This window comes from Girardinichthys multiradiatus, chromosome 17 (genome assembly GCF_021462225.1).
Source record: "Girardinichthys multiradiatus isolate DD_20200921_A chromosome 17, DD_fGirMul_XY1, whole genome shotgun sequence".
Taxonomy (NCBI): Eukaryota; Metazoa; Chordata; class Actinopteri; order Cyprinodontiformes; family Goodeidae; genus Girardinichthys; species Girardinichthys multiradiatus.
Genome location: NC_061809.1, coordinates 20871086 through 20895715, shown reverse-complemented (window position 1 = coordinate 20895715; position 24630 = coordinate 20871086). Strand labels below are relative to the sequence as shown.

Genomic DNA, 24630 nt, shown 5'->3' with positions numbered 1-24630 from the left:
CTTTGTAATTTGACCAAATGTGAAGCAGTTCAAGTGTCATGAGGGCACTGAAGTATAGTAATTAAAACAATAAGACTGATATTTTATTTAGCTTTGAGAAATAAGGCTTTTTATAGAGTCAGTGCTGTAAAAACATAGTTGGTCGAAACATAAATTAGACTTTTTCAGAAGACTGCTTAATTATTTGGAAAATGTTTATCATAAATGTGATCATACTGCTGTGACGTATGATCACCTGACGCCACTGAAAAAAACCCGGAAGTAAGCTCTGTCATTTTCCTAGCCTGCTAAGCTAATTCATTTCGTATGCTGCTGGAAGAAGACATGGAGGCTGTGTTTCACAGCCTTTACTGATAGTAGCGGTGCATGAAATCCAATTATAATTAGATTGAAATCGGAGTAACTTTTGTATTGAGGTAAGTAGTTTGGGGGGTTTAAAGTGGTACATTTTGGGTGAAAAAGGTCCTTCTGAGTTTCTAACGCCGCTGTTTATTTGCGCAAACCTGTCGGCTAGTTTGTTAGCTTGGGTATCTCTTTTCGCAAGATGCCTTTTTGTTTGTTGACAGTATTCCGTAAGAATCATGGCAGTCAAATTGTTATGTCGCAGATTAGAGGAAAATTTCAAAAATATACATTTATGCTAGCAGTAATGTCATTGCTGAGCTAGAATTGGTGTTTGCGTTCAGGCTAAACAAGACGGCTAACTTCGCTAACCCCAAGATATTTCACAACCAGACCTACCTGCTAGAGTGAAACAAAGTGGAACACTTACTTTTTTAACTAAACACTTCAACGATGTTTAATTTATCAGCAGCAATAACTTGTTTAGCTAAGGCATGTTTTCAACCTGTTTTAATATTTGACGTGTCTTGCGAGGAAGTGTCTGCAGGTGGTTAAAGGGGAAGACAGTCTGACCATTGCCTTTAAAACGGACGTCCTATTTAGCAGCATGGAGGAGAAAACCGAGACTTAATCCCTTGGAAAAATCACTACAGTGTTGCTTTACACGTTAATCTATCAGAGAAAATCTGTCAGGAAAATCATCAATAATGTCACTTTGATCGGTCAGTTTTCTGGCCTCTATCCCTTTTCAAACCACAAGTCACTAGTGGTTATTGTGAAACATGTTGAGGGGATACTGGTTTATTGTATCTACCTGATTTACTTTAGGGCAACTATCTACCTTTTTATTAATGAACTATTTAGTAAATTGCTTATGAATAATGCTAAAGGTATAGGTATGACAAGATGAACAACATGGGACTGAAACCTTTTTTTTTACTAACATAGCAGGGAATGGATTTTGTGTCATAAAATACCCTAGCCATGTAAGACCAGGTTTATTAAGAGCCCCAATGCTTTCATTTGGTAAGAACGTTTTTTTAGTGTAAGGTGATCTATGTAGTTATTAGAAATTGGCATGCATGAGTATGAGAATGCCAGTCTTTAAAACAATTTACACAAAATCATAAACCAAATAAGATGATCTAATTATTTTTATTCGGATGAAAAGCAGCAATTATTGCTATTAGTACAAAAGTACTAAATAGTAGTAGAGTGTTGCAAAAATATTGAATGAAACCATACAGTAATACAAATATAACAAACTGGTATTGATATAATGTTAACCATCTGGGCTCTTTTCCAGTAGACCTTTGCAGTCTGCTGCCTAACAGACTTGCCAAGTGCTACCTTTATTGGAGTGAAGAGTTGTGCTCCTCTAGCTTTCACAACATACCAAGCCGTTTTGAGGCGACCAGAAATATTTCCGAACAGCTAAGTATGTCTGTCTTGTAAGCCAGGGAAAAGAGTAGAAGCCTCTTCTAGCCAGCTGAACAGCAGTGTGCAGGAACAGATAGGGAAGGGCCAGTGTCATCATTGCTCTGTGCTTTAAACAACCTGAACTTTTCAGGTGCTTCAGAGTCCCTGTCTCATGAACTGTGGAGCACTTTTTTGTGCCAAAAGCACTACAGCTGTCTCTTGTGGTCATTGCAAAAACTAGCATTTCCCCTCTGTCTGAACACTGTTTAAATTGCTTTGTCTGTCGCCTGTCTTAACCATTGATGTGTTACCTCAGCTGCTGGGTTAAGTCTGAACATGGAGTCGATGTTGAACAAGCTGAAAAGCACCGTCACTAAAGTGACGGCTGATGTTACCAGCGCTGTTATGGGCAACCCAGTGACGCGGGAATTTGAGGTTGGCCGACATATTGCAAGCGGAGGTCCTGGCCTTTGCTGGAGGATCTATAATGGGACCAAGAAGTCCACCAAACAGGTTTGTGTTGGTTTACGTCCTCCTGAGCGCTCAGTCTCTTTGTCATGATTAATGATTGACCGTGTTTGGAAATCCTGAAACAGAATATCTCCACAGCTGAACGCTTCTAATGTCCACCCACTGTTTTTGTGTCACTCCTCAGGAAGTAGCAGTGTTTGTGTTTGATAAGAAGATGATCGACAAGTTTCTGAAGTTTGAGAAGGACCAAATCATTGATTCCCTGAAAAGAGGCGTGCAGCAACTGACCAGACTGCGTCACCCACGCCTCCTGACCGTGCAGCACCCTCTGGAAGAGTCACGGTGATTACCACAGATGAGCACTGATGCATTCACAGTGGTTTTTATCAAGGAGAAACAAAATGGGTCACAGCTATAAAAATATTGCAGAACAAATTCATTGGTCTGTCTTTGTGTTTGTTGTATGCCAACAAAGGCTCATCAAGATTCAAAGGATGATAAATTAAGGTCGAGTAAACTATGAAACTGTTTTTTTTTTTTTTTTTTTAATATCCCGCCTCCAGAGACTGCTTGGCGTTCTGCACAGAGCCAGTGTTTGCCAGTCTGTCCAACGTGCTAGGCCAGTGGGACAACCTACCCAGTCCCGTGCCCAACGACATCAAAGAATACAAACTCTATGACGTGGAGACCAAATATGGCTTACTACAGGTGAAACTGAATGTATTAAGGACGATGATAATGCTAGCTGTCATTATTTCATAGCTTAGCATTTGTTTTATCTGTAAAATATCAGGTTTTAAGTTAAATTCCTGCAACAGATCTTCAGCTCTAACGCAACACTTGAGCTCAGATCATGTACAGGCCTATTGTATGGATTTTTACCAGGGTTCCAGCCAGTTGTTGAGCAAGTTTCAGAACACTGTTCTTCTACCGTGGACCTAATATGCATTCACATACTGTTTTGTCTAAAAGCCAGTAAAACCAGATCAATTGCAAGCCCCACCTTTTTTCTGTCATTGATGTGATGCTGTTTGACAGGTTGGAATGCCAGGCCATTTCCTCCCAAGCTATATCCTCTCAATGTAATTTATATTTTGCTTTATTTTTGACTAAAGTTACTCGGCTCTTCCTTCATCTGTTTTTGGCCTTGAAGTGGTTGTATTCTTTAATGCTGGCTCACTGATATATTTCTTTGAGGGTTGATATTAAACCATTGTAATGAATACATTTATAAATGTTTAAATGTGCTTACAATAATGCGTTTGCCTACGGTTTGTTTTGTTTGTGCTGTCCCTTCAGATGTCGGAGGGTTTGTCGTTTCTTCACAGTGGGGTTAAGATGGTTCATGGTAACTTGTGTCCAGAGAATATCATACTCAATAAGAGCGGAGCCTGGAAGATCATGGGCTTTGACTTCAGCATATCTTCAAACAACCCCTCCGACGCTGAGGTAGCCACAGTTCTGATCAGAAGTTTACATGCATCATTGGCATAAATCTCAACTTATTTGGAGTTTTTAACGTTTTTATTTGAACGGTTTGTTTTTGAGTGGAAGAATAGCACTTCACACTTTAATTAGTTTTAATAGCAAGAGCTAGGTGTACAAATTGCACACAGACTACATGCAAAGTTTTTGCAATATTTTTGCTGCATGTTTGACGAATTTTCATTAAACTGGTTGGTTTCTTGGCACAGACCAGGCTGTTAAATATAGTCACATTTCAGTTTAGAAGATTAATGTTTGCCTGCTTTATGCATTGTAGAAGCAGTTTTTATGTGTGTTTGAGGTCATTGACCTTTTGAAACATTCAGTTTTGTCTAAATCTCAACCAGTCAGTTTTTAAGTTTAGGTTAGGGTGAGGAAAGTCTCCAGTATTTCACCAACTCTGTACAGTGCCACGGAAAACGGAACCTCAGCCTGATGCTACCACTACCGTGTTTACCATTTGACAAGTGTTTCCAATTCCTAGCAGGATGGAGCTTTAGTGGTTGTTTGGGTGGTTTCTGAACATCTTAACAAATTTCTTTTCTCCAGAGTGTGACAGTTTGGGTCAGATGGTCAAAACCTGGATAAACACCTAAAGCAAGCTAACAACCAACCAGTTTAAATGAACTCTGCCGAGAAAGTCAAATATGCAGCCAGAACAATGCTTGTTGATGGGAATAAAGCTCGTGGTCGAGGTGCACCTTACAAGTGGACATTTTAACAAATACTAGGGGGGGCGTATGTATATTTCTGAGCCTGCATCTATAATCTTAACTGTATATATTAGAGGGAATCCATAACCTAGCTCTTCTTTTTAAAAATAATTGAAGTTGTTGTATAATCATTCCATTTGGAAAAGAAAGCTTCAAATGCATCTTTAAAATCAGTTTGACATGCATGTCATTAAGAGCATGCAAACTGCTTGGGACTAAATGGTTTTTGTCAAGCATATTTTTATTAACCTCCATATTCACATTTACTTCCCTGTTTTCTCTTGCTTTCAGCTGAAGTACACATGTAAAGAGTGGGAGCCCAACCTTCCACCTCTCTGCCTCCCCAACCCTGAGTACCTGGCCCCTGAGTACATCCTGTCTGTCAGCTGTGACTCTGCCTCCGACATGTACTCTCTCGGTGTTATAATGCATGCCGTTTTCAATGAAGGCAAGCCTGTAATCCAAGTCAACAAGCATGATATTTTTAAGAGTTTCAGTAGGCAGCTGGACCAGGTGAGTGCAGGTCCAAGTATGTGTGTTTGTGTTGCTATTAAAGATAGGGTGTTATTATTGTTCGGTTTCTTATTCAGTTTTTTTTTAGTTTTTTTTTTTTTATTCCTGTTAAATTTGTAGCTGAGCAGCATGAGTCCAGCGATGCTGAGTAAGATTCCAGAGGAGGCGCGGGAGCATGTCAAGATGTTGCTCAGTGTCTCTCCGACTGTTCGACCCGATGCGGACCAGATGACTAAGGTTTGCTTTTTCAGTCCGCCAATAAAGATGCAAAAGAAATGGACCACTTGTAATGTTCTTGTCTGTTGCATATTTTTGTGTCAAATGTAGATTCCATTTTTTGATGATGTCGGGGCAGTAACATTGCAGTACTTTGACACCCTCTTCCAAAGGGACAACCTACAGAAATCTCAGTTCTACAAAGGTTTACCAAAAATGCTGCCAAAGCTACCAAAGGTACATTTGTGTTAAGGAACATTTATGTAAAATGGTTACAAACTCAAAAAGAGTGACAAGATACAGTATTATTACAGTCCAAATTCAGATTCTTTCTATTTCCTTCGACCCGTATTTTTTCTTCTTCCTCCAGAGAGTTGTGGTGTACCGCATCTTGCCGGCGTTGACCTCTGAGTTTGTCAACCCAGACATGGTTCCGTTTGTGCTGCCCAACGTGCTGCTTATTGCAGAGGAGTGCACCAAGGAGGAGTATGTTCGCCTCATCCTGCCCGACCTCACGCCTGTTTTCAAACAGCAGGAGCCTCTCCAGGTAGAACCAATTAGCTCACACATCAGAGGCTAGGCTTTTGCTTTGTATTTGAGCAACTAGCTCTTTAAGGAAATCAGAGTTCCTACACTGTCTTGAGGAAGTATTTTCCAGGCCTGTATAAGTATTGGATCAGAAAATGGAGAACAGAAAAGTATTTGTTTTCTAAAATGGTAGTCATGGACTACCTATTAAAATCTTACCGCTGTAGAAATATCTGCCAAATATTCATGTGACGTTTTTTTATTTATGTTAAAATGTCCTAAAAAGGGACGAAACCTCTGGACGTTTGAGTTTGGAAAAGTATGGAAGTTTGACATAAAATGTCCTGTGAAATCTGCAAGTTTTGCCTGAATTCCTAAGAACCTCAACAGATGATATGCATGTTTAAAAAAGTAAATATAACCTGACTAAAGAGCATGCTGCTTTGGGTTTACTGCATCTGTTTTAAGTCTTTCCTCTGTATTTTTCTCTCCATGCCTCTTCAGGCTAGTAATATGGTGAGTGTTCTTTCTGTGGTGAACATGTTACAGTCACATCAGCTAGAGGCTTGACTTGCGTTGTCTTTAGCACTAACATCTTCACTAAACTCACTGATTAACATTTTCTAATCACATCTAACTACCCCCATTCTGTTCTGTTGGAGACAGACTGGTATTCTGTTGGTTTTCACTAGTGGTTTCCTAACTGAGTGTGTGTGCTGTTCAGATCCTGCTAATATTCCTGCAAAAGATGGACCTGCTTCTGACAAAGACACCACCAGATGACATCAAGAACAGCGTGCTGCCCATGGTCTACAGGGCTTTGGAGGCTTCCTCAGTGCAGATCCAGGTATAGATTTGCTGGGCTTATAATTTCATGTGGTTCTCAATAAGAATATTATTGATGACTTCATTTATTTCAGTAATTCATTTCAAAAAGTGCAATAAATGTAATATATAGATTATTTAGATGTACTTATTTTTGTTGTTTATGTCTTGCAGCTAATAAAAAAATAAAACACAGTTTCAATACTTCTTCCTTTCACTAAACTTTCCATTAACATGCTTGTTTGTAGCATTCTGTAAACAGCCAGCTTCCACAGCATTGACTTTTTGTGGCTTACCGTTCTTGTCAGTGACCGTTAGCTGGACAGTTGTCAAACCAGTAGCCTTTCCTATAATTGTACAACATTGAGATATTCTTAGAAAATGACTTTTGGGCTTTTTGAGTTGTAAGTGATATTTACCCAAATTAGCAGAAACACTTAAGTCTATATAATATGATTGTCAGTTTTTGATTTGACTTCCAGAAATGGAAAACAAACTTTTCAATAATATTCTGATTTATTAATATTCACCTGTACTTGCACAAAAAGTCACATGCTGCTGTAAAGTATTTTGGGCTGCTTTTTTTGTTTAGATGTCACCACTTTTAAGTGCAGTGGAATTTTTTCTAGATCAGTTGCCAATTTTTAAAGCATTTTAGGAATTGTTCTGAAAATCCTTGGAGCCTTTTTTTTTTTTTTTTTTTACATTTCTGAATCACCGTCTTATCTCGAGAGTGCAGGGTGTGTAGATGCTATGCTTGGCATCATAAAACCTTTTTTTTTTCTATGACATCTAATTCTTGGCTGAGCAGGAGCTGTGCCTGAATATCATCCCAACGTTTGCCAACCTGATTGACTACCCATCCATGAAGAATGCTCTCATCCCGCGTATCAAATCCGCCTGCCTACAAACGTCCTCTCTCGCTGTGAGTCCTCCATCAATCATTATCCGCTCTCAGCTCATGGTTTCCATCTCATTTGTGTTGTTTAAAGCTAACTAATCTACCTCTCTTGCTGTGCTGTAGGTGCGGGTGAACTCCCTGGTGTGTCTAGGAAAGATTTTGGAGTATCTAGATAAGTGGTTCGTCATCGATGAGATCCTTCCCTTCCTGCAGCAGATTCCCTCTAGAGAACCAGCTGTGCTGATGGGCATTTTGGGTAAACAAACGAGCCACACTCTTCCAAAGAACTTTCTAACCAGGCTTACACATACGAGCTCCTTTGATAATGTGAAGGATGCGTTATTGGAATTGTTTCCCCTTTATTTTAGGGATCTATAAATGCACCTTTACCCACAAGAAGCTTGGCATCCCGAAAGAGCATCTCGCCACAAAGAGTTTGCCCCACCTCGTCTCTCTTAGTATAGATAATAACCTCAACCTAAATCAGGTACGCCACTGCCGGACAGATGCACGAGTTTTATAAAAAGTGGATTTTTTTTCTCTTACCTCAGGTAATGTGTTCTTTCTCTTAGTTTAATTCTTTTATAGCAGTAATCCGTGACATGCTGAGCCGTATGGAGGCTGAACACAAGACCAAACTGGAGCAGCTGCATGTCATGCAAGAGCAGCAAAGGTTTTTTCACAATTTATTTAGTAATCTGAAATAATAATGGGAATATTTTCTTATTACATATGATGTTGATCGCTTTTCCCTGTTCTGTAACAGGAGTCTAAACATCACAAATCCAGGGAAATCAACAGAAGACATTAAAAGCTCACCCAACTCTGGAAACCAGGTAATAAGATTTAAATGGGACTATATATTTAAAGCAGTGAAATATCATTAAGAAACTGCTAATGTATGAAGTTCTTGTTGTTTGCTGTTTGCTTATTGTCAGATTGACGACATATTTGGCAGCACGGGCGTTAATGGGAAAGAAAATGGATCTGCTGCAACACCTTCACAGCCTAATAGGGTATACACTTGAACTTTACAGCTTTCTCCACGCTTTCTGGCATTTCAGGGAGAGATGTGTAAACACACTGCTCAAAAAAATTAAGGGAACACTCAAATAACACATCCTAGATCTGAATGAATGAAATATTCTCATTGAATACTTTGTTCTGTACAAAGTTTAATGTGCTGACAACAAAATCACACAAAAATCATCAATGGAAATCAAATTTATTAACCAATGGAGGCCTGGATTTGGAGAACATACAAAATTAAAGTGGAAAAACACACTACCAGGCTGATCCAACTTTGATGTAATGTCCTTAAAACAAGTCAAAATGAGGCTCAGTATTGTGTGCCAGTATGACCTTCCTACAACGCCTGGGCATGCTCCTGATGAGACGGTGGAGGGTCTCCTGAGGGATCTCCTCCCAGACCTGGACTAAAGCATCTGCCAACTCCTGGACAGTCTATGGTGCAATGTGACATTAGTGGATGGAGCGAGACATGATGTCCCAGATGGGCTCAATCGGATTCAAGTCTGGGGAACGGGCGGGCCAGTCCATAGCTTCAATGTTGCAGGAACTGCTGACACACTCCAGCCACATGAGGTCTAGCATTGTCCTGCATTAGGAGGAACCCAGGGCCAACCGGACCAGTATATGGTCTCACAAGGGGTCTGAGGATCTCATCTCGGTACCTAATGGCAGTCAGGCTACCTCTGGCGAGCACATGGAGGGCCATGCGTCCCTCCAAAGAAATGCCACCCCACACCATTACTGACCCACTGCCAAACCGGTCATGCTGAAGGATGTTGCAGGCAGCAGATCGCTCTCCACGGTGTCTCCAGACTCTGTCACGTCTGTCACATGTGCTCAGTGTGAACCTGCTTTCATCTGTGAAGAGCACAGGGTGCCAGTGGCGAATTTGCCACTCCTGGTGTTCTCTGGCAAATGCCAAGCGTCCTGCACGGTGTTGGGCTGTGAGCACAACCCCCATTTATGGACGTCGGGCCCTCATACCATCCTCATGGAGTCGGTTTCTAACCGTTTGTGCAGACACATGCACATTTGTGGCCTGCTGGAAGTCATTTTGCAGGACTCTGGCAGTGCTCCTCCTGTTCCTCCTTGCACAAAGGTGGAGGTAGCGGTCCTGCTGCTGGGTTGTTGCCCTCCTACGGCCTCCTCCACGTCTCCTGGTGTACTGGCCTGTCTCCTGGTAGCGCCTCCAGGCTCTGGACACTACGCTGACAGACACAGCAAACCTTCTTGCCACAGCTCGTATTGATGTGCCATCCTGGATGAGCTGCACTACCTGAGCCACTTCTGTGGGTTGTAGAGTCCGTCTCATGCTACCACGAGTGTGAAAGCACCACCAACATTCAAAAGTGACCAAAACATCAGACAGAAAGCATAGGTACTGAGAAGTGGTCTGTGGTCCCCACCTGCAGAACCACTCCTTTATTGAGTGTGTCTTGCTAATCACCAAAGATTTCCCCCTGTTGTCTATTTCATTTGCACAACAGCTGTGAAATTGATTGTCAATCAGTGTTGCTTCCTAAGTGGACAGTTTGATTTCACAGAAGTTTGATGTACTTGGAGTTATATTGTGTTGTTTAAGTGTTCCCTTTATTTTTTTGAGCAGTGTATGAAAACGACCTTAAATGAAATTAAACTTTTATTGAAGTACCAGACTCTCACACAAAAAAATGGAACTCTCGATTGAATGCATTTATTCAACGGAAAGACCCATAACGACCCATTTTCAGGGCTTTTGGAAATGAAAAGAGTCCACAGCATCACAGGTCCTCCACCATACATAGCAGTGAGCCTGAGGTGGTGTTCCACATGCTCACTCTTGCTTCACGCCGATCCATGCCTCTTATGACCAAGGCATACAGTAAAATTCAGGTGTTTAGTTAACTGCTCACGTTGATGTGATGATGCATAATTTCACCCATTTGCTCCTTTAGCCTTGTTTGTTAAAGTTCTTGTTTTAAACATTTTAATTATTCTCATAATTATACTCATAGTTATAATATTTTGAGTGGCCGAGATGGTATGACTCACAATGCTTGGTGGGGACATTGTGATAAAGAAGAAGTAAGAAAAAAGTCAGGTTATGTGGGTTAATAATGATTAGTATCATCAATGCATTATTCAGCAAGACAATCGTAATGTTCTCATTTTATAGCAAATGTTATGGTTGTTAAAAAGAAGTGTTTCTCACTTTTTGTGTAAGATTATGTTAGTGTACTAAAAGATGCATAATTTTAAGGCTTTTTACACATCTGTTATCATGAATGATAACAGATATGAAGCGTGCTGTATGTGATCCAGTTACTTTATTGTCTCCCTTTCTTGCTGCTCTCTTAGGTGTCTTTGACTCTGGAGGAGAAACAGAGATTAGCCAAGGAGCAGGAACAGGCAGCTAAATTGAGGAGCCAGCAGCCGTTGGCACCCCAGACCATCAAACCCGCCGCCTCCAGCAGCTCACAGGTGAAGCTAGAAACATTTTCCTCAAACAACAATACACAGTTTAACTAAAATGTGTTGTGATTTTAATTCTCCTCTCTTTATTACAGACTAAAGATCTGACCAGCAGTCTGGTCAACAGCATGACATCTCTAAACAGCCTGTCCTTGGCAAGCTCAGCGCGACCATCCCCAGTGCAAGGCACCACCATGTCCACCTTCCCCTCCTCCAGTCCTATGGTGGGTCCAGTCTCTAATGGTTTTAACCCAGGTATGGGTTTCCAAACAGGAGGCATTGGGATGGGGATGCGACCCTCGGGACCCGGCCTCTACGGAGGAATGGCCTCCACCACCAGCACCCCAAACTTTGGGGCCCTTGCGCAGAATCAAGGACCATCTGGGCTGACGAACAGACCGCCTGACATGTCAGCTTTGGACAACCTGTTTACAGCCAACAAGCCCAAAGTCTCTCTCAAACAAATAGGTCCTCAGGCTGCGCCTGGAGGCAGCACCCCTTGGGTGAGTCAGTTTGGTTCAGCTCAGAATGCTCAGACTCAGATGCAGGGCGTGGCAGTTGGGATGGGAGGGATGTCCAGCGGGTTTGGGATGCAAGCAAATCCTTTCTTCAGCCCGCAGAACTTTTCTCAACCAGGTGCTGCCCCGAGCATGAAACAAAGTGCATCTGTGAACAATGATCTGCAGGACTTATTTGGCTGAACATGAGAAAAATCACCCCTGATGAAGTATATTCTTTTAGAGACTGTGGAGTGAAGAGCTTTGAATTATCACAGAGCAAGACGCTGAATGATTGTGGAGCACTTTCAGTGTTTTGTATTTTAAATCTTGTCTAATTTAATGTCTTGTGCTGGACATTCTGCTGGAAAATTAAACCTGTACCAACAGTTTGGTGCTGGTACTCCTTCTAAGCTTCAGTCTTTCAATGCTGGGGGTTTCCTACTAATTTTGTACTTTACAACGCAAATATTTTGGGTCAAGATGAATTTAAATTCGGCTCATTCTTGACTATCTGAATAGTGGGAGAGTGTTTTATTTAAAGAACAAGATTTGTTTTTCTCTTCATACCTTGAAAATGTAGAAAACAGTGTGCTCACATTACATCTGCTCACTTTCAGGCTTCTGTACTTCCACTGCCTTTCCAGAGCATTTTAGGATTTTGCAGTTTTAAAGGGATCAAATGTTTGGTTAAGGAACAAGGTGTGTGAGTTCAGTGGGAGGTAGGCTTGGCTTGGCTTTGAAAAGACTTGAGCCACCGATCTGTGTCCAGGGGGTTGCCGCAGTCGCAGGCCTTCCTCGCTTCACCTCCATTTTGTGTGTATGTGTCTTTTTAAAGATCAACTGAACAATCCTTCTGGGCTATATTCTTTCGTAACAAGACCACAATTATCTCCATTCCTTTAGTTGGCCTCCATTCGCTACTATTTTATCAGCTTTGTGGGGAAAAAAGACAGTGATTATTATTATTAGTTATCCTGTGTTTGAGACAGCTGTTGCTGTTGAGCAGTGTTTTACTATAAAAGCGAAATGTTTATGGAGTCTTACATTAGCGATCAGTGGTTAGCATTACACAAACAACCACCTCACCAGGTATTTCAAAGAATGTATACTCTGACCTTTTAATCTGAGATAAAACACAATAATTTGGCTTGATTTGTTCAGCCTTCTTGTTATTTCCTCCCATGTGCTGCCCTCTCTAGCTCTTGTTCCTGTCCCTGCTTTTTTTAACATCTCACTGATACTGAAAAAGACCATCTTTTTGTCTTCTTCCCTTGGTAACAACTTCTACACTGAAGAGAGTCATTACTGCAACCTGGAAGCTGTGAGATGAGTTTATGGTTGCAGATAATCCGTTTCTGTAGCATTTGTTTATTTTTTGGATTTTAATACATAGGCCTAAACAAAAATCTAGTTTAAGCCTTTATTTGTAGTTTTCATAATTCTTCCTCTTTATACATTCAGTATAAAGTAACTAAGGTAAGCTGATGTTAGTTAGTTGGGCTATCTGCTCAGGTAGCCAGCCTACATCAGATGCTCAGCAGACATGTTGCTTTTAAAACTAGCTTTAAAACATTTCTTGCCTTAGTAAGAGGGTTGGGTGGCGCTCCTTTAGTTTTCACATCATGACTTTCCAGGTTTTTCGCAGCTGGAAATCTTTCCAAACAGCCACATTTGTCTTTCATGTTAGCGAGAGGAAAAGTGTAGAAGCCTTTTCAGCCAGCTGATTGGTAGTGTTTAGCAACAAGTTGGGGAGGGGCAGTGTTGCTTACTACATACAACTGGAAAATCGCCGTTTGCTCAGTCACTTTCTCTGGCACTGCTTTAAGACGGCTTTGAGAACGACATGATTGCAAATATTTGCGATTATTGAAACTGTAACTTTACAAAATCTTGCCATACCTTGATGTGGGTAACCGGCTCATGCCTACACAAAGGTATTGACATCCTTTCAATGTATATGACTTGCTTAATAAATAAATATTTAATTTTTTCAGTGACTAGTCATATCTTATATCCACATCATCTCTGCTTAGAAACAATATGTATGGGGATCAGAATCCAAGGCTATATGTTTCTATTCCAGCAATTTTGAGCCTGTGCAGATCATGTGCATTAATATGTAAGTGTAATTAAGTTCTTTTATGTTGGAAAGCTCCATGAGGGCCTTGGCATCCTTTTGTTTTTATGATGCTGGGTAAGAGGCCTTAGATGAGTCGAGTGCAATAATCCTTTTCGGTCCTTGAGGGTGCAAATTGTTTGTCGGAACCACTTCTCATTGTGTCTGTAGCTTTTTCTGCTGACTTGCAGTAACTTTTGTCAGATTTTACTAACGATTGGATATTAATGTATATTCACTCTGAATTACACATTTTGGGTATTTTAGCTGCACCTTGGTCACAGTGATTCTGCTGATGATTGTCATTTATTTAATGTTTTAAAATAAAATTTTCTCTTTGGGTTCTGTTCATTTCCACATTAACACTTTTCATCACTTGAGGCAGTTTTGGTTAACTTGATGTTGTTGAATTGTTATTTGACATATTGTAGCAGAACCTAAAAGCTAACTGAAACCTGGTCTTCAATTAGACAGTTTGTGAACTACTGCGTGTGTGTGTGTGTGTGTGTGTGTGTGTAAAGCATTCAATCTAATATTCTCAAATGATGGTGACTGTTTTTTTATTTTTTGTGACCCTAACAAAACAAAAAAACTGTTAAAATAAACACTTCTGGATGCCTAAGATCAGAGAAAACAAAAGTTAAGACATTTTAATAAGTTAAACATTAAAAACTAAGTTATTTGGTTATGGCAGATTTCATTAACATTCCTAGGTGTATTAAAGCACAAAATAATACATATGTCTGTTTTGTTTTGACATGTACATGTCTGGTCGATTTTGACTTCCTCAAGGAACAAAATGTTAAATGTTTACCCAAGAATTCAGTTTTGTTTAATCGCATGCTAATTTAGATAAAATGTTGAGCCCTTTTACAAGACAAACAGGTCTAAATAATATCAAATAAAGTCCAGTTTACAGGTCTATTCACGGACTGAGAAAACCCTAAGGTGTGTAATTGTTTTTATTATTTTCCATATCTGGATAAGAATGGAGAAATATTTGTATCTCTTGACCTTCATCTGTAGCTCAGCCACCAAGCTCTCTCCCTGTTTTGCTCCTTCCAGAAACAAATTCAATGTGAACATTTGTTTATACTTTAAAAGAAAATAGGTTTAAAAATAGACAATATTGGGATTGTGATATGAAAACTGTGGAAGCCTGAGAAAACATACTTTTGCATAAGAGATATACAGTAACTTGGCAGAAAGTAAACCTGCACGTTAAGGCTAAAGTGCATCTCGGCTTCTTTGATAACAGTCCTGTAAACACTGCGGGAAACAAGGCGGTTTGTGAAGAAAATTTGCTGTTTTTTTCCTTTTTCCAACATGCCGTCCCGATCACTGGAGAAGTCGTCTCACTGACCTGGTGGTGTTTGTGGCCAGGTTCCGCTGAGTCATGGCTACAAGAAGACAAGAGGGCGTCAATCTTGTTCACATATAAAAATTCACATTGTAATCTGCATAGCTGATAAAAGCCTGAAATCTGGATTTGCTAACTTTTACCTCTGTCTGCTGCTTACCTGAGAGGTTGAGCTCATAGCTAAACCTGGAGGTGGTAAATATCATAGTGCCTGATGCGTTCTGCTGGTATGGGAGTTCAATGTCTAGACTGGAAATGCTGCACTGACCATAACCCTGATGACAACAGAAACTGAGGTTACAGTTTAGACTGAATGTAGAGATTTATCCTTATTATCCTTATGGTTCATGTCTTCTAACAGCACTGTTGTCTCATCAAACGCTAAGAAAGAAATGTTAAGTCTTACTTTGGAATAATCTTTCCATCTTCCATCGATATCTTGGAACTGCCAACAAACATTTGTGCCTAAACTGAAGAAGACGAAATAGAAATGGATTACAGAAGATAAAAAAAAATCTGTGGAAATGTATAGAATCTACATCATATGGATCCACAAGCCTGTTGCATTTATTGATTCAAAGGCTTGAAGGAAGTTGGTTTTAAACCTTTTTAATTAATAGACGAGCCTGACAGCTTCTCCTTACCTGCTACTCTGAGCTCCATAAACCGGACTCCTTCTCACACTTCTCTTTGTCCCAATATTTTGATTAACTTGACACATTTCTGCAATTAATAATAGTTTAAAGAGGTGTCTTGAATTAAAGAATACGTTATTGAACATTATGCGTGTGCATTACTTGCAAAATCCAGTATATAAGAGAACTTGTTGATTATGAACTGGACCTGGCCCTGTGGGTTCTGCTGGTATTGGTTCTCAATGGCGGTGTTGTCAAGTGAACATATCTGCAAACAAGTATGAACCAATCTGTCCCTTCACCTCAGCAACAAATAACATTTAAAGGAATAGGAGTTCACACTGTGGACCTTCTCATGGTTTGTGATGTTACAGCCCCAAACATTAACGTGTTTTATTTAGGGCCATGCATTTTATTCAAATGGCTGATTGAAATCCTTGGTATGTCATTGAGGTCTGCAGAGGTCTGTTTTGTTCAACCAGGACAATACCTAAAACATGCAGGACAACAGCCCTCGAGGAGTGACTTTGGACACTACTGGGATAGACCATCACTAAAAGGGATGGCACAACTGCAAACCTACCAAGGCAACCTAAAAGGCCACATAATGAAAGAATTGATCAGAGAAACAGCCAAGAGGTCAATTGTAACTTTGGAGCTGCAGAGATCCACAGCTCAGGTAGAAGACTTTGTTGTGCATTCCACAAATGCAGTTTTTTGACACTGCAAACATGTGGAAGAAAGCTCTCTGATCACGTGAGACCAAAGTTAGGCTATTGGGCCTTCAAAGTACTGGCGCCGTTATTTTGTATAAAAATTTGTAACCTTTTATCCATTTTCTGTCACAATTATGTACTACAGTGTGTTGGTCTATCACATTAAAGCTCAATAACATACGTTGAAACTTGCAGCAGTAATGTGACGAAATGTTGCCTAAGTTTGACCACCAGATATCACTGTTGAGTCTCCCTGATAATTTGTGAAGATTGAATGTAACATTCACAAGCTAATGATAACCTAAATGCATAATAAAAGGTCACAGTTTTGAAACTTTACGGTATTACATTTTTTGGCCATTTTTTGAGAGTAAAATTGGTATATGAGAAACTGTACTTACATGCGTTTGGTATTCTGTCCATTGCCCTTCATCTCCCATGAATTCCCACTTGAAGCTGTGATTGTATAAATTGGATTGTGAAGTCAGAGGCATGGATGAAATCGAGGTAATGCTGTGGGGACATGACATGAAGAGGAGTATTTTATTTTTTAGAGAGGCTCAAAGGTTTGACTTAATTTACAGGTGCATCACTAAGGTTTATTCTAAGAATAAAAAAACCTCTTACCTCGCATCACTTAAGGTGAATTTTGGTCGCCTGCGCACGTTTCTGTGCAAGCTTGTGGTAAGGTTGGTTTGAGTCATGGCTGCAAATTCAAAACCCTTCAGTTACATCTTATTACACACCTATATGATGTTTGCTTGATTGAAAAGAAACAGCTCCCACAAACTTGCCAATACCACATACTGGAAAAATCCAGGGAGTATCTGGTCGAGCCAACGCTGAATTGAAGGACTCCCTGAGGGTTCTGAGTGAAATGCGTCTCGATGTCTTTGCTGCTGATTGATGATGATGACATGCTGGAGCTCTGAGGATGAGGAGGATGAACATTTTTTCAGTTTAGGGGAAGGGTGAAAATTAAGCTATACACACAAAAGGTAGAATGTACTTTAATTTAAGAACATTTATTCAGTACAGAAATAAAAATCCCATGTCAGTTAATAAATACTGGAGACATTATTGTCACTCTTGTTAATACTTTGTATAACCCCCTTTTTGCCAACTGGACTGAGAGATCATTATGCTGCTGCAAAAACCCAATGATGAACACTTTTTGGTCTCCTGTTAGATTCCATCATCTTTTATTTAAAATCTTACGCTATTTTAAAATATTTCATGAGGCTATACATTCTAGCAAGGTTCTCAGGGATTTTGGATCAGATTCCAGCCAACAGCATCATGGAGCCTCCAGTGTACACTGTAAGTTGTGACAGGATCTTTTTCTGGGCTATCTTATCTCATATTTTTATTGAGGTAAACAGAAAGTTGTGGATTAAAAATTTAAAGGCAAATGTTTCTTAACCTGTCAATGTACTCAAATGAAAGGTTGGATTATTTTTTCAGAACTGTACAGGTTAGTACACACTCCTGAAGAACATACACAAAGGTTCCTTCTGGCCAGGACATTTCATACTCCACAAGAACTCAAGAGCAGAACTCTTGGGAAATATCACAGGTCCCTCCTGCTGCTTTTGTAAATAATTGTTTGCAGACACCACAAAAGAAAACAATACTGCCCTGTTGAAGAGTCATTACCAAGCTGCTACAACAGAATTATACTTTTATTCTTGCAGCCTTCAAATTTCTCTGCTCTTGTGGAGTATGTATGGACCTTAAAGCTTTAAAATGTTCCTCACCTGTGATCCATATTCACACCACAGGCTATCGTCTCTAAAGTACCAGCCAATGTCCTCAGTCTGGCCCTGAGGCAAGAAGCTCAGTCTCTGCACCCTCAGCGCTGCGTTATCAGTCTGAAGCTCATCAAAGTCTATGAAAACCTTCCTGCGGATTGACAAACAATGCACTTTATTATATGTTTCCTGTAAATAATTGCTCAAACCCATTATACATGCCGTATAGAAATACAAACCCTAGGCTGGTGTTGATGGTGATTCCCTTTGCTCCAGGTTGACAGTAGTGAGTCTCAATCACATGATCATTGTCAATTTTCAACCACTGAATCCCAGTCAACAGCTGCCACTCATAATGATTCCCACTCACTGAGAAATACAAAGATTTTGACCTTATTATGTACTGCTGTAATCTCTCTAAACCCAGCTATAGAAAAAGAGGTGAAATCATTCTGCTTCATAAAACTTTAAAAATAGATTTTGTTGTATAACATTGCAACATTGGGGCAGTTCCTTTAAAATCTAAGAGCCAAATAACAAATTCCTTCAGCTCAGATTGATTCAGACTCAAAATAATCTGAGAATAAACTACAATTCAAACGTTTAGGAAAGCACAGAAATGATTTCACATGACATTTCAAATAACAGGAAAACATGATATGAATAACTTACTTGTGCGAATACTCTTCAGCTACGTTGTTACTTCACAGAAAATGAAACTGAAACTATTTTGCCTCAACATAATTCAGTGACGGCTGCAGTGGGTGGGGCAATAAGACTGGTGGGTTCTGCTGTGCTGTTTGCACATTTAACTCTCCTCTATAGCTGTTTTCCAGCTATATGGGTGTGCCTTTATGGGCTTTCAAAACATCTCTGTGGCAAAGAATAATAGTGTCAGAAATCAGAATATGCATCCAATGAGGCTTGTTTGTCAGCATAAAAGTACCTTTTGAAAATAAGCTTTCAGCAGACATTGATCATACTTTTCTTTATGCTCACATTTTTGAATTTAAGACGTTTTAATTCTTTTGATATATTTTAATCTTAAATGTCATGTTTTCATTAGCTGCAAGCCACGAAAAAACATAATTAACAGAAATAAAGGTTTGAAAACACAAGTCCGTGTGTAAGTAATCTATATAATGTGTTTCACTTTGTGATGTAGTTACAGAAATAAATTAACTTTTCAAAAATATTCTCATTTATTCAATGAGACTGTATGTGCAATGCTTCTGATGCTTGTATCAGTAACAGTTGGCCCAAATGAATCATTGGAAATGCTCTATTTGTGAGTTTTCAACAAACAGAATAAAGGTTTTGTAAATCCCAAACTGTTTGAAAAATCACCATTTAAATACAGCCCAAAATTACGAAAAAAAAATAAAATTATTTAGCCCTTTAATTTACTTTTGGATACGTGAAATGATAGATTCATTTTCTTATGAGGCTTCCACTCCTGCCTCTACTGATAGGATGACACCCAAGGCCTTGAGCCATATTTGGTGTTTTTCTTTCCATTATAGAGGAACATAATATCTTTAAATTCATAAGCAACCCAACTAACTGAACTAAAACAATATAAAAACCTGATTTAAAAAAGTGTTGTATGTATTTAGAATTTCTTTCCTTCAGTTTGTAATGCTCAAAAACACAAGTGAACAAAGAACATAGCTGGCATGCAAGTTGTCTTCCTTAGTTACAGTACATAAAGGATTTACAAAAATTAAAGGAGAAATACCTCATTCTCGAAATAAATGAAGACAGAAACAAACTCGTGATGTTTATTTTTTACTTTTTGTTCAGTTCCTATTTAAAGAATACAAATCTTTACCACAGACTCTGTTCAGATCAGCACCAGGTTGATTATATGACAAATATGAAAAACAAGACAGGAAAAACATAGTGGCACATAAGGCATGTGGCATAACTGAGCAACAAATGTGGATATTAGTTTTAAATTAGCATTGACTTTAATATTGATACTTTTATTGTAACAACATAATCTATTTGTACATATTTTTCAGATGGCTTCTAAAATCACACTCATGTCCCATTATGTCACCCTTATTTTTTGGTTTTCATTGGCCTCATAAACAAAACAAAAAAACAAAAAATCAATTTACAGTTGGTTTCTGTACTGTACAGAACAATGGACCTGACCCCTTAAGATGCTGCGATCAGTTATTTAAACATATATTCTGCAAGTTATAAGCTTCATTCATATTTTCGCTTGTAAACCTCACTGATATTCTATTGTATCAGGCCATAATTTATCTAAACATATAACATTTTCTATTATGAATCATAGAGCCATTCCTGATCTAAAGCAGCATTGCACAATTCTCTGGCTTCTGAAAAGTGGCTCCATCTTTATTGCTCACACCAGCACTCGTTTGATCCGGCGCGTATGCTTGGTTTTCTCGTTTATCTGAGTCATCGCTGCAATGAAAATAAACATTTATGTCAACAGGTTTTATTTGACTTTAGATTGTTTTCGATTAACGAGATGCAATAATCCCCTAATTATTGTAATTCTCTCATCGTACTAATTCATCAACAAGCCTAACCTCTAAAGTCCAGCTTGTAGGATTGCCCCTTTACTTTAAACATCATGCAGTCTGTGGGGTTTTGCTGGTACTTCCTCTCAATCTCATCACTGGTCACCGAGCACTCAGTCGCAGTGCCAGACTGTTGAAACAAACTCGTGTTACAATAAACCAGAAAACAAAGTCTCTGAGATCAAATTTAGTCACGAAACATGAACTCTGCTGACCCTGTGTTTGAAGTCATGCCATGCTCCTCTGTCTCCTTCAAATTTCCATTGTGGTTTGGAGCCCAAAGAAATGCGCTGGAGAGGCAAGACAAGCTGAGTGGCTCTGAAATAATAAAATTAAAGTTTGGATTCATTCACAGCATTTAAAAGACATGTTTATGGTGATTTATGGCTACTAGTGCTGGCTTATAGTTAGCTTAGCAAAAAGACAAAGAAAAAAGAATAAAGAATGAGAAATTCAAGTTATATAAATTATATTAAAAATATTCTGTAAATTGTCATTTAAAAGAAAATCTGGTGAGGGACAAAATTAGGACATCCCCATATTTACACTTACAATGGTGAAAATCACACATAGGTCTATTATATCAGGTGCACGTGAGCAGAATACTCCCTATTCTGCATTTCGAAGGAGGTTTGCCCCATTTAAACATCTCACAGGGTACCATGGTAAGACCCAAAGATCCAAGAGATGTTGGGGGCATTCAGAAAGAAGATTCCAGCAGCTTATGAATCTGGTAAGGGTTTAAAAAAGTTCTCAAAATAATTTAAAATAAAACATTCCCCTGTACAGAAAATAGTCCAAAATTGGAGTACATTCAAAATAACAAAAATATGGCCAGGTCTGATATTCCAAAGAACTTCACCCCAAGAAAATACTGTAAGATGCCAAAAGAAGTCTACAAAAACCCTCAAATCGTATTATTTGAACTACAGCAGACTCTTGCTACTGTTAATATGAAGTCCCTGATTTTACAACCAGAAGGATTGTTTGGTGTTTATGTTTTAAAGGTAACGTTTCTATTATTTCAAGTTTGCTTTGCTCATCAGTTTGAAGACTGACTGGATTATTTTCAGGTTAAGCTCTTTAGTTAGAACTTGAGTAAAACATGTTCACAGTTCCAGCAGCAGGAAAAGTAATTTCATTACATTCTGTGCCTACAATACCTGTTTTGGCATCTATAAAATGCTCTACATTGCAAGAAAGTGATGTTACTTAATAGTACTGTGCAGCACAGGCCATGGATATTACTTTTGTGTGGTTTAACATAACATCTTTTAAAGATGCCTCACCGGGAACCAATTCGACAGTTGGACCCAAATCCAATGATGTTAATAAATATGGTGGATTTCAGAGTAGATTAAGTGCCTTTTGTAAATTGTATGACTGATCTGAATCTAAACTTACCCTATCCCTGCTTGTTGTAGTCTAAATGAAGGTCGTCGTGTGACTTTCCTCTTTTTCTTTTTCCCCACCTGTTGCATTTCTAACAAAAGTCAAAAACGATCAGTGAACTTTAGTAAAATGTAACGTATGTGTTTCATCTAGTTGGGGGTGTGTACTCGTGCATTGAAAAAAACATTTAATGAAGCTGTGTAAGTGCATATCACCTGGGAACTTAATCTCCAAGGTTTCCCCACCAGATGTGAAAGTAAAAGAGCTTTTCGGGTCGCTCTGGAACTTCCTCTCTATGTCGGAGCTTTTTACTGGACCTTGATTGCCTTTTGAGTCCTGACCACAACATAACAAGCATGAAAAATAAGTAATCACACATACTTACGGCACTGGGTTTAAACAAAAGCAGAAATACAGCAGCCATCTACCTTGTCTCCGTACTTCTTCCACTTCCGATTTAAGGTGCAGTACCAGAACCACATGGTGTTGCCATCATCCAGGCGCCTCACTCTCAGGTTCTTTCCATACACTCTCATTCTGCTGAAATCTATATTCACCGCCCTGTCGGACAGCAAGCTCACTCTTAGCTTAACAACTGAATGTTACTTAAAAACTAAACAAAGGAAGATATGCATATATAATTACACTTTTACCCATATGGCGTATTGTAAATTTTTATGCTTTTGCTGTGGGGCAGCGAATACTGGGCCTCAATAATATGATCATTTCCAACATCCTTCCAGCCCTTCCCATCATTTATCTGCCACTGGTAGGGTCGACCATCAGTGAGCTGGGGGTCTGATTAAAAAACTGTTAAAATTAACCTGTATAGTGTAAGCAACTAATGTTAAATAAGATAAACGTATGTGAAGAAAATAAACGTATGTGAACTAAAACCAGTCAAGCTACATGAACATTCTAACTTAATAACTCAAATTAATCAAAGTTAATACAGCTGCTTACTGCTTGCTGCGTATTGGTCTACGGTCCTGCTGCTCGCCCCAGCTGATCTTCTTCCACCCACACTATGATTTAGTTTACAGCTTGACCCGTAGCGGCAGCTCCCTGTTAGAAAATACTTGCAGACATGCAGATAGGAGCACCTGGCCCCATCCTTACAAACACCACGGTTGTAATATTTGCAGGGCTGTTTTGTGTAAGCCTAGAAGGGAAAAAGAAAGTTTAATGATGAAGAGTGTAGTCTGGGTTTAGATAAGTTATTTCATGGGTATATGTGTGGTTGTGTTTGGGAACTCACCTGAAATTCATCCTCTGAATCTGACTGCTGCTCACTGTCTAAATCATCGCTGGCCTCTGATTCGCTTCCAGAATAAGTTTCCTCATCAGACTCTGAAAAGTATTTTACTTATATATTTTTAGGCTTATTCAGACTTCAGTTAACACTCCTATTATCATCCTTTTATAGCAGAATTAGTCATGCTTTCTTTAATCAATTTAACCCCTAAATAACATCTAATGCAACCAACTACCTTCAAAAGTCATCTAATAAGTGAATCAGTCAAATCTGGGCACAGAGAGCATTAATTAGAAAAGCAGACAAGATGCCTGACTCTGGAGAAGCTGCAGAGATCCACAGCTCAGGTGGTAAAATCTGTCAACAGGATAACTATTACTTGTGCTCTCCACAACCTTTTATACAAGAGTGGCAAAAAGAAAAGAAAACTACAGGATTTGTTAGAAAAAAGAGGCTATATACCCTAAATACAGTTTTCATGTCCAGCAATCCCATCCTGCATAGGTGCTATATTTGTACATAATTCTGACCACTAGTGAATTGCATATAAATGTTTTTCCTTTTTGTGGTTCCTTTAAACTTTCTAGTTTGGCTGCAATACCAGTTGTTGTAACATATGTAATAATATTTACTAATAATTTGATAAGTAAACAAACAAATCATTGAGATATTTTTTCCACCACAGTACGTGATCACATCTTAGCCTTCATGAATCTATATTTAGGACAAATGGTAAATATTTCTCTCCTTGAGTCCTCAATTTTCGCCCCCTGCCGGTGAACTTAAGCGGTTCATTTTTTCCTATCTTCAGCTCCGTTTGTACTAAAGGCAAAGTCATATGATTGTTTTTAGACTAAGTGTTATATTTCACTTAACAAAAGAGACATTACAAGAAAGCCCAAATTTTACGACTATTAGCTAGGTTCCATGTAGAAAAACCTTTATTGGTGGTCTGTATGTCGGCTGAACAAACGAAACTTAAAACTGCAAGCTAAGATTTTATAAATCTGCGAGTGTTTTAAACCTACTGTACCTAATATTTATTTACTAATTACACAAAACACATTAGTGTTGTTATTATTTGCTTACACAACAAAAGTCAAATTACGTTACACTAATAGCGGTTCAAATAAACGAAGAAAGAAACATCTGTAGTGGAAGAAACATCACAACAATGGGGTATAAAAATATAACAGATTACAGACATGGCTGGCCTTTATTAAAAAAAAAAAAAGTTTCATAAATACAAAAAAGACCAGATTGAAAGCCAACTTACCACAAGCGGACGCCATCACAAACTTAGTAAAGTGCTTTCGTTTTCATAAGCTTTCCATAAATACACCACTCCCAAACTCTCGTTAACCAAGTACCAGACCGTCAGTCTGTTTAAAGAAATAATCCAAACTACAAACAGTTTATACGTTACCCTAATTAAAAATGTACCAACTTAT

General features: G+C 39.0%; 3 protein-coding genes across 4 annotated transcripts; 1 reads left to right on the top strand and 2 right to left on the bottom strand.

Annotated features, from left to right (window-relative positions):
• Positions 1-267: 267 nt before the first annotated feature.
• On the top strand, positions 268-13853 carry scyl2 (SCY1 like pseudokinase 2). Of its 2 annotated transcripts, XM_047389919.1 has the most exons (19): positions 268-416; positions 2078-2274; positions 2417-2574; positions 2796-2940; positions 3532-3681; positions 4722-4943; positions 5064-5180; positions 5271-5396; positions 5530-5706; positions 6192-6203; positions 6412-6534; positions 7324-7437; positions 7537-7669; positions 7782-7900; positions 7986-8086; positions 8180-8249; positions 8352-8429; positions 10783-10905; positions 10992-13853. In XM_047389919.1, exons 2-19 carry the CDS (start codon positions 2098-2100, stop codon positions 11595-11597), a joined length of 2751 nt encoding a protein of 916 aa, XP_047245875.1. In that variant the 5' UTR covers positions 268-416; positions 2078-2097; the 3' UTR covers positions 11598-13853. The 2 variants fall into 2 exon arrangements, with proteins under 2 accessions (XP_047245875.1, XP_047245876.1); XM_047389920.1 differs by lacking the exon at positions 6192-6203.
• Positions 13282-18714, bottom strand: si:ch211-244b2.3 (uncharacterized protein LOC557230 homolog). The gene is made up of 11 exons (XM_047389921.1): positions 18647-18714; positions 18214-18343; positions 17981-18125; positions 17031-17151; positions 16851-16929; positions 16625-16736; positions 15670-15775; positions 15517-15595; positions 15279-15342; positions 15033-15147; positions 13282-14912 (listed from the first exon to the last, which is right to left on the bottom strand). Coding segments are annotated over exons 1-11 (1014 nt in total). The 5' UTR covers positions 18648-18714; the 3' UTR covers positions 13282-14850.
• A 1027-nt stretch (positions 18715-19741) lies between these two features.
• si:ch211-244b2.4 (uncharacterized protein LOC541512 homolog) lies at positions 19742-24557 on the bottom strand. The gene is made up of 10 exons (XM_047390080.1): positions 24456-24557; positions 23183-23274; positions 22888-23086; positions 22578-22722; positions 22353-22485; positions 22140-22260; positions 21937-22015; positions 20748-20850; positions 20542-20662; positions 19742-20413 (listed from the first exon to the last, which is right to left on the bottom strand). The coding sequence occupies exons 1-10, from the start codon at positions 24469-24471 to the stop codon at positions 20352-20354; spliced, it is 1071 nt and encodes a 356-aa protein (XP_047246036.1). The 5' UTR covers positions 24472-24557; the 3' UTR covers positions 19742-20351.
• Between the last annotated feature and the right edge of the window lie 73 nt (positions 24558-24630).

Coding starts and splice junctions, on each gene's coding strand:
- si:ch211-244b2.3 (XM_047389921.1), bottom strand. Junction 17,152..17,980: donor GGTGTGAATATGGATCACAG/GTGAGGAACATT, acceptor CCTCATCCTCAG/AGCTCCAGCATGTCATCATC. Junction 16,737..16,850: donor TTCACCTTAAGTGATGCGAG/GTAAGAGGTTTT, acceptor ATGTCCCCACAG/CATTACCTCGATTTCATCCA.
- scyl2 (XM_047389919.1), top strand. CDS start 2,098: ATGGAGTCGATGTTGAACAAGCTGAAAAGCACCGTCACTAAAGTGACG. Junction 4,944..5,063: donor TCAGTAGGCAGCTGGACCAG/GTGAGTGCAGGT, acceptor TTAAATTTGTAG/CTGAGCAGCATGAGTCCAGC. Junction 8,087..8,179: donor GTCATGCAAGAGCAGCAAAG/GTTTTTTCACAA, acceptor GTTCTGTAACAG/GAGTCTAAACATCACAAATC.
- si:ch211-244b2.4 (XM_047390080.1), bottom strand. Junction 22,486..22,577: donor ATTTACAATACGCCATATGG/GTAAAAGTGTAA, acceptor GCTGTCCGACAG/GGCGGTGAATATAGATTTCA. Junction 20,414..20,541: donor CTACAAGCTGGACTTTAGAG/GTTAGGCTTGTT, acceptor TTTTCATTGCAG/CGATGACTCAGATAAACGAG.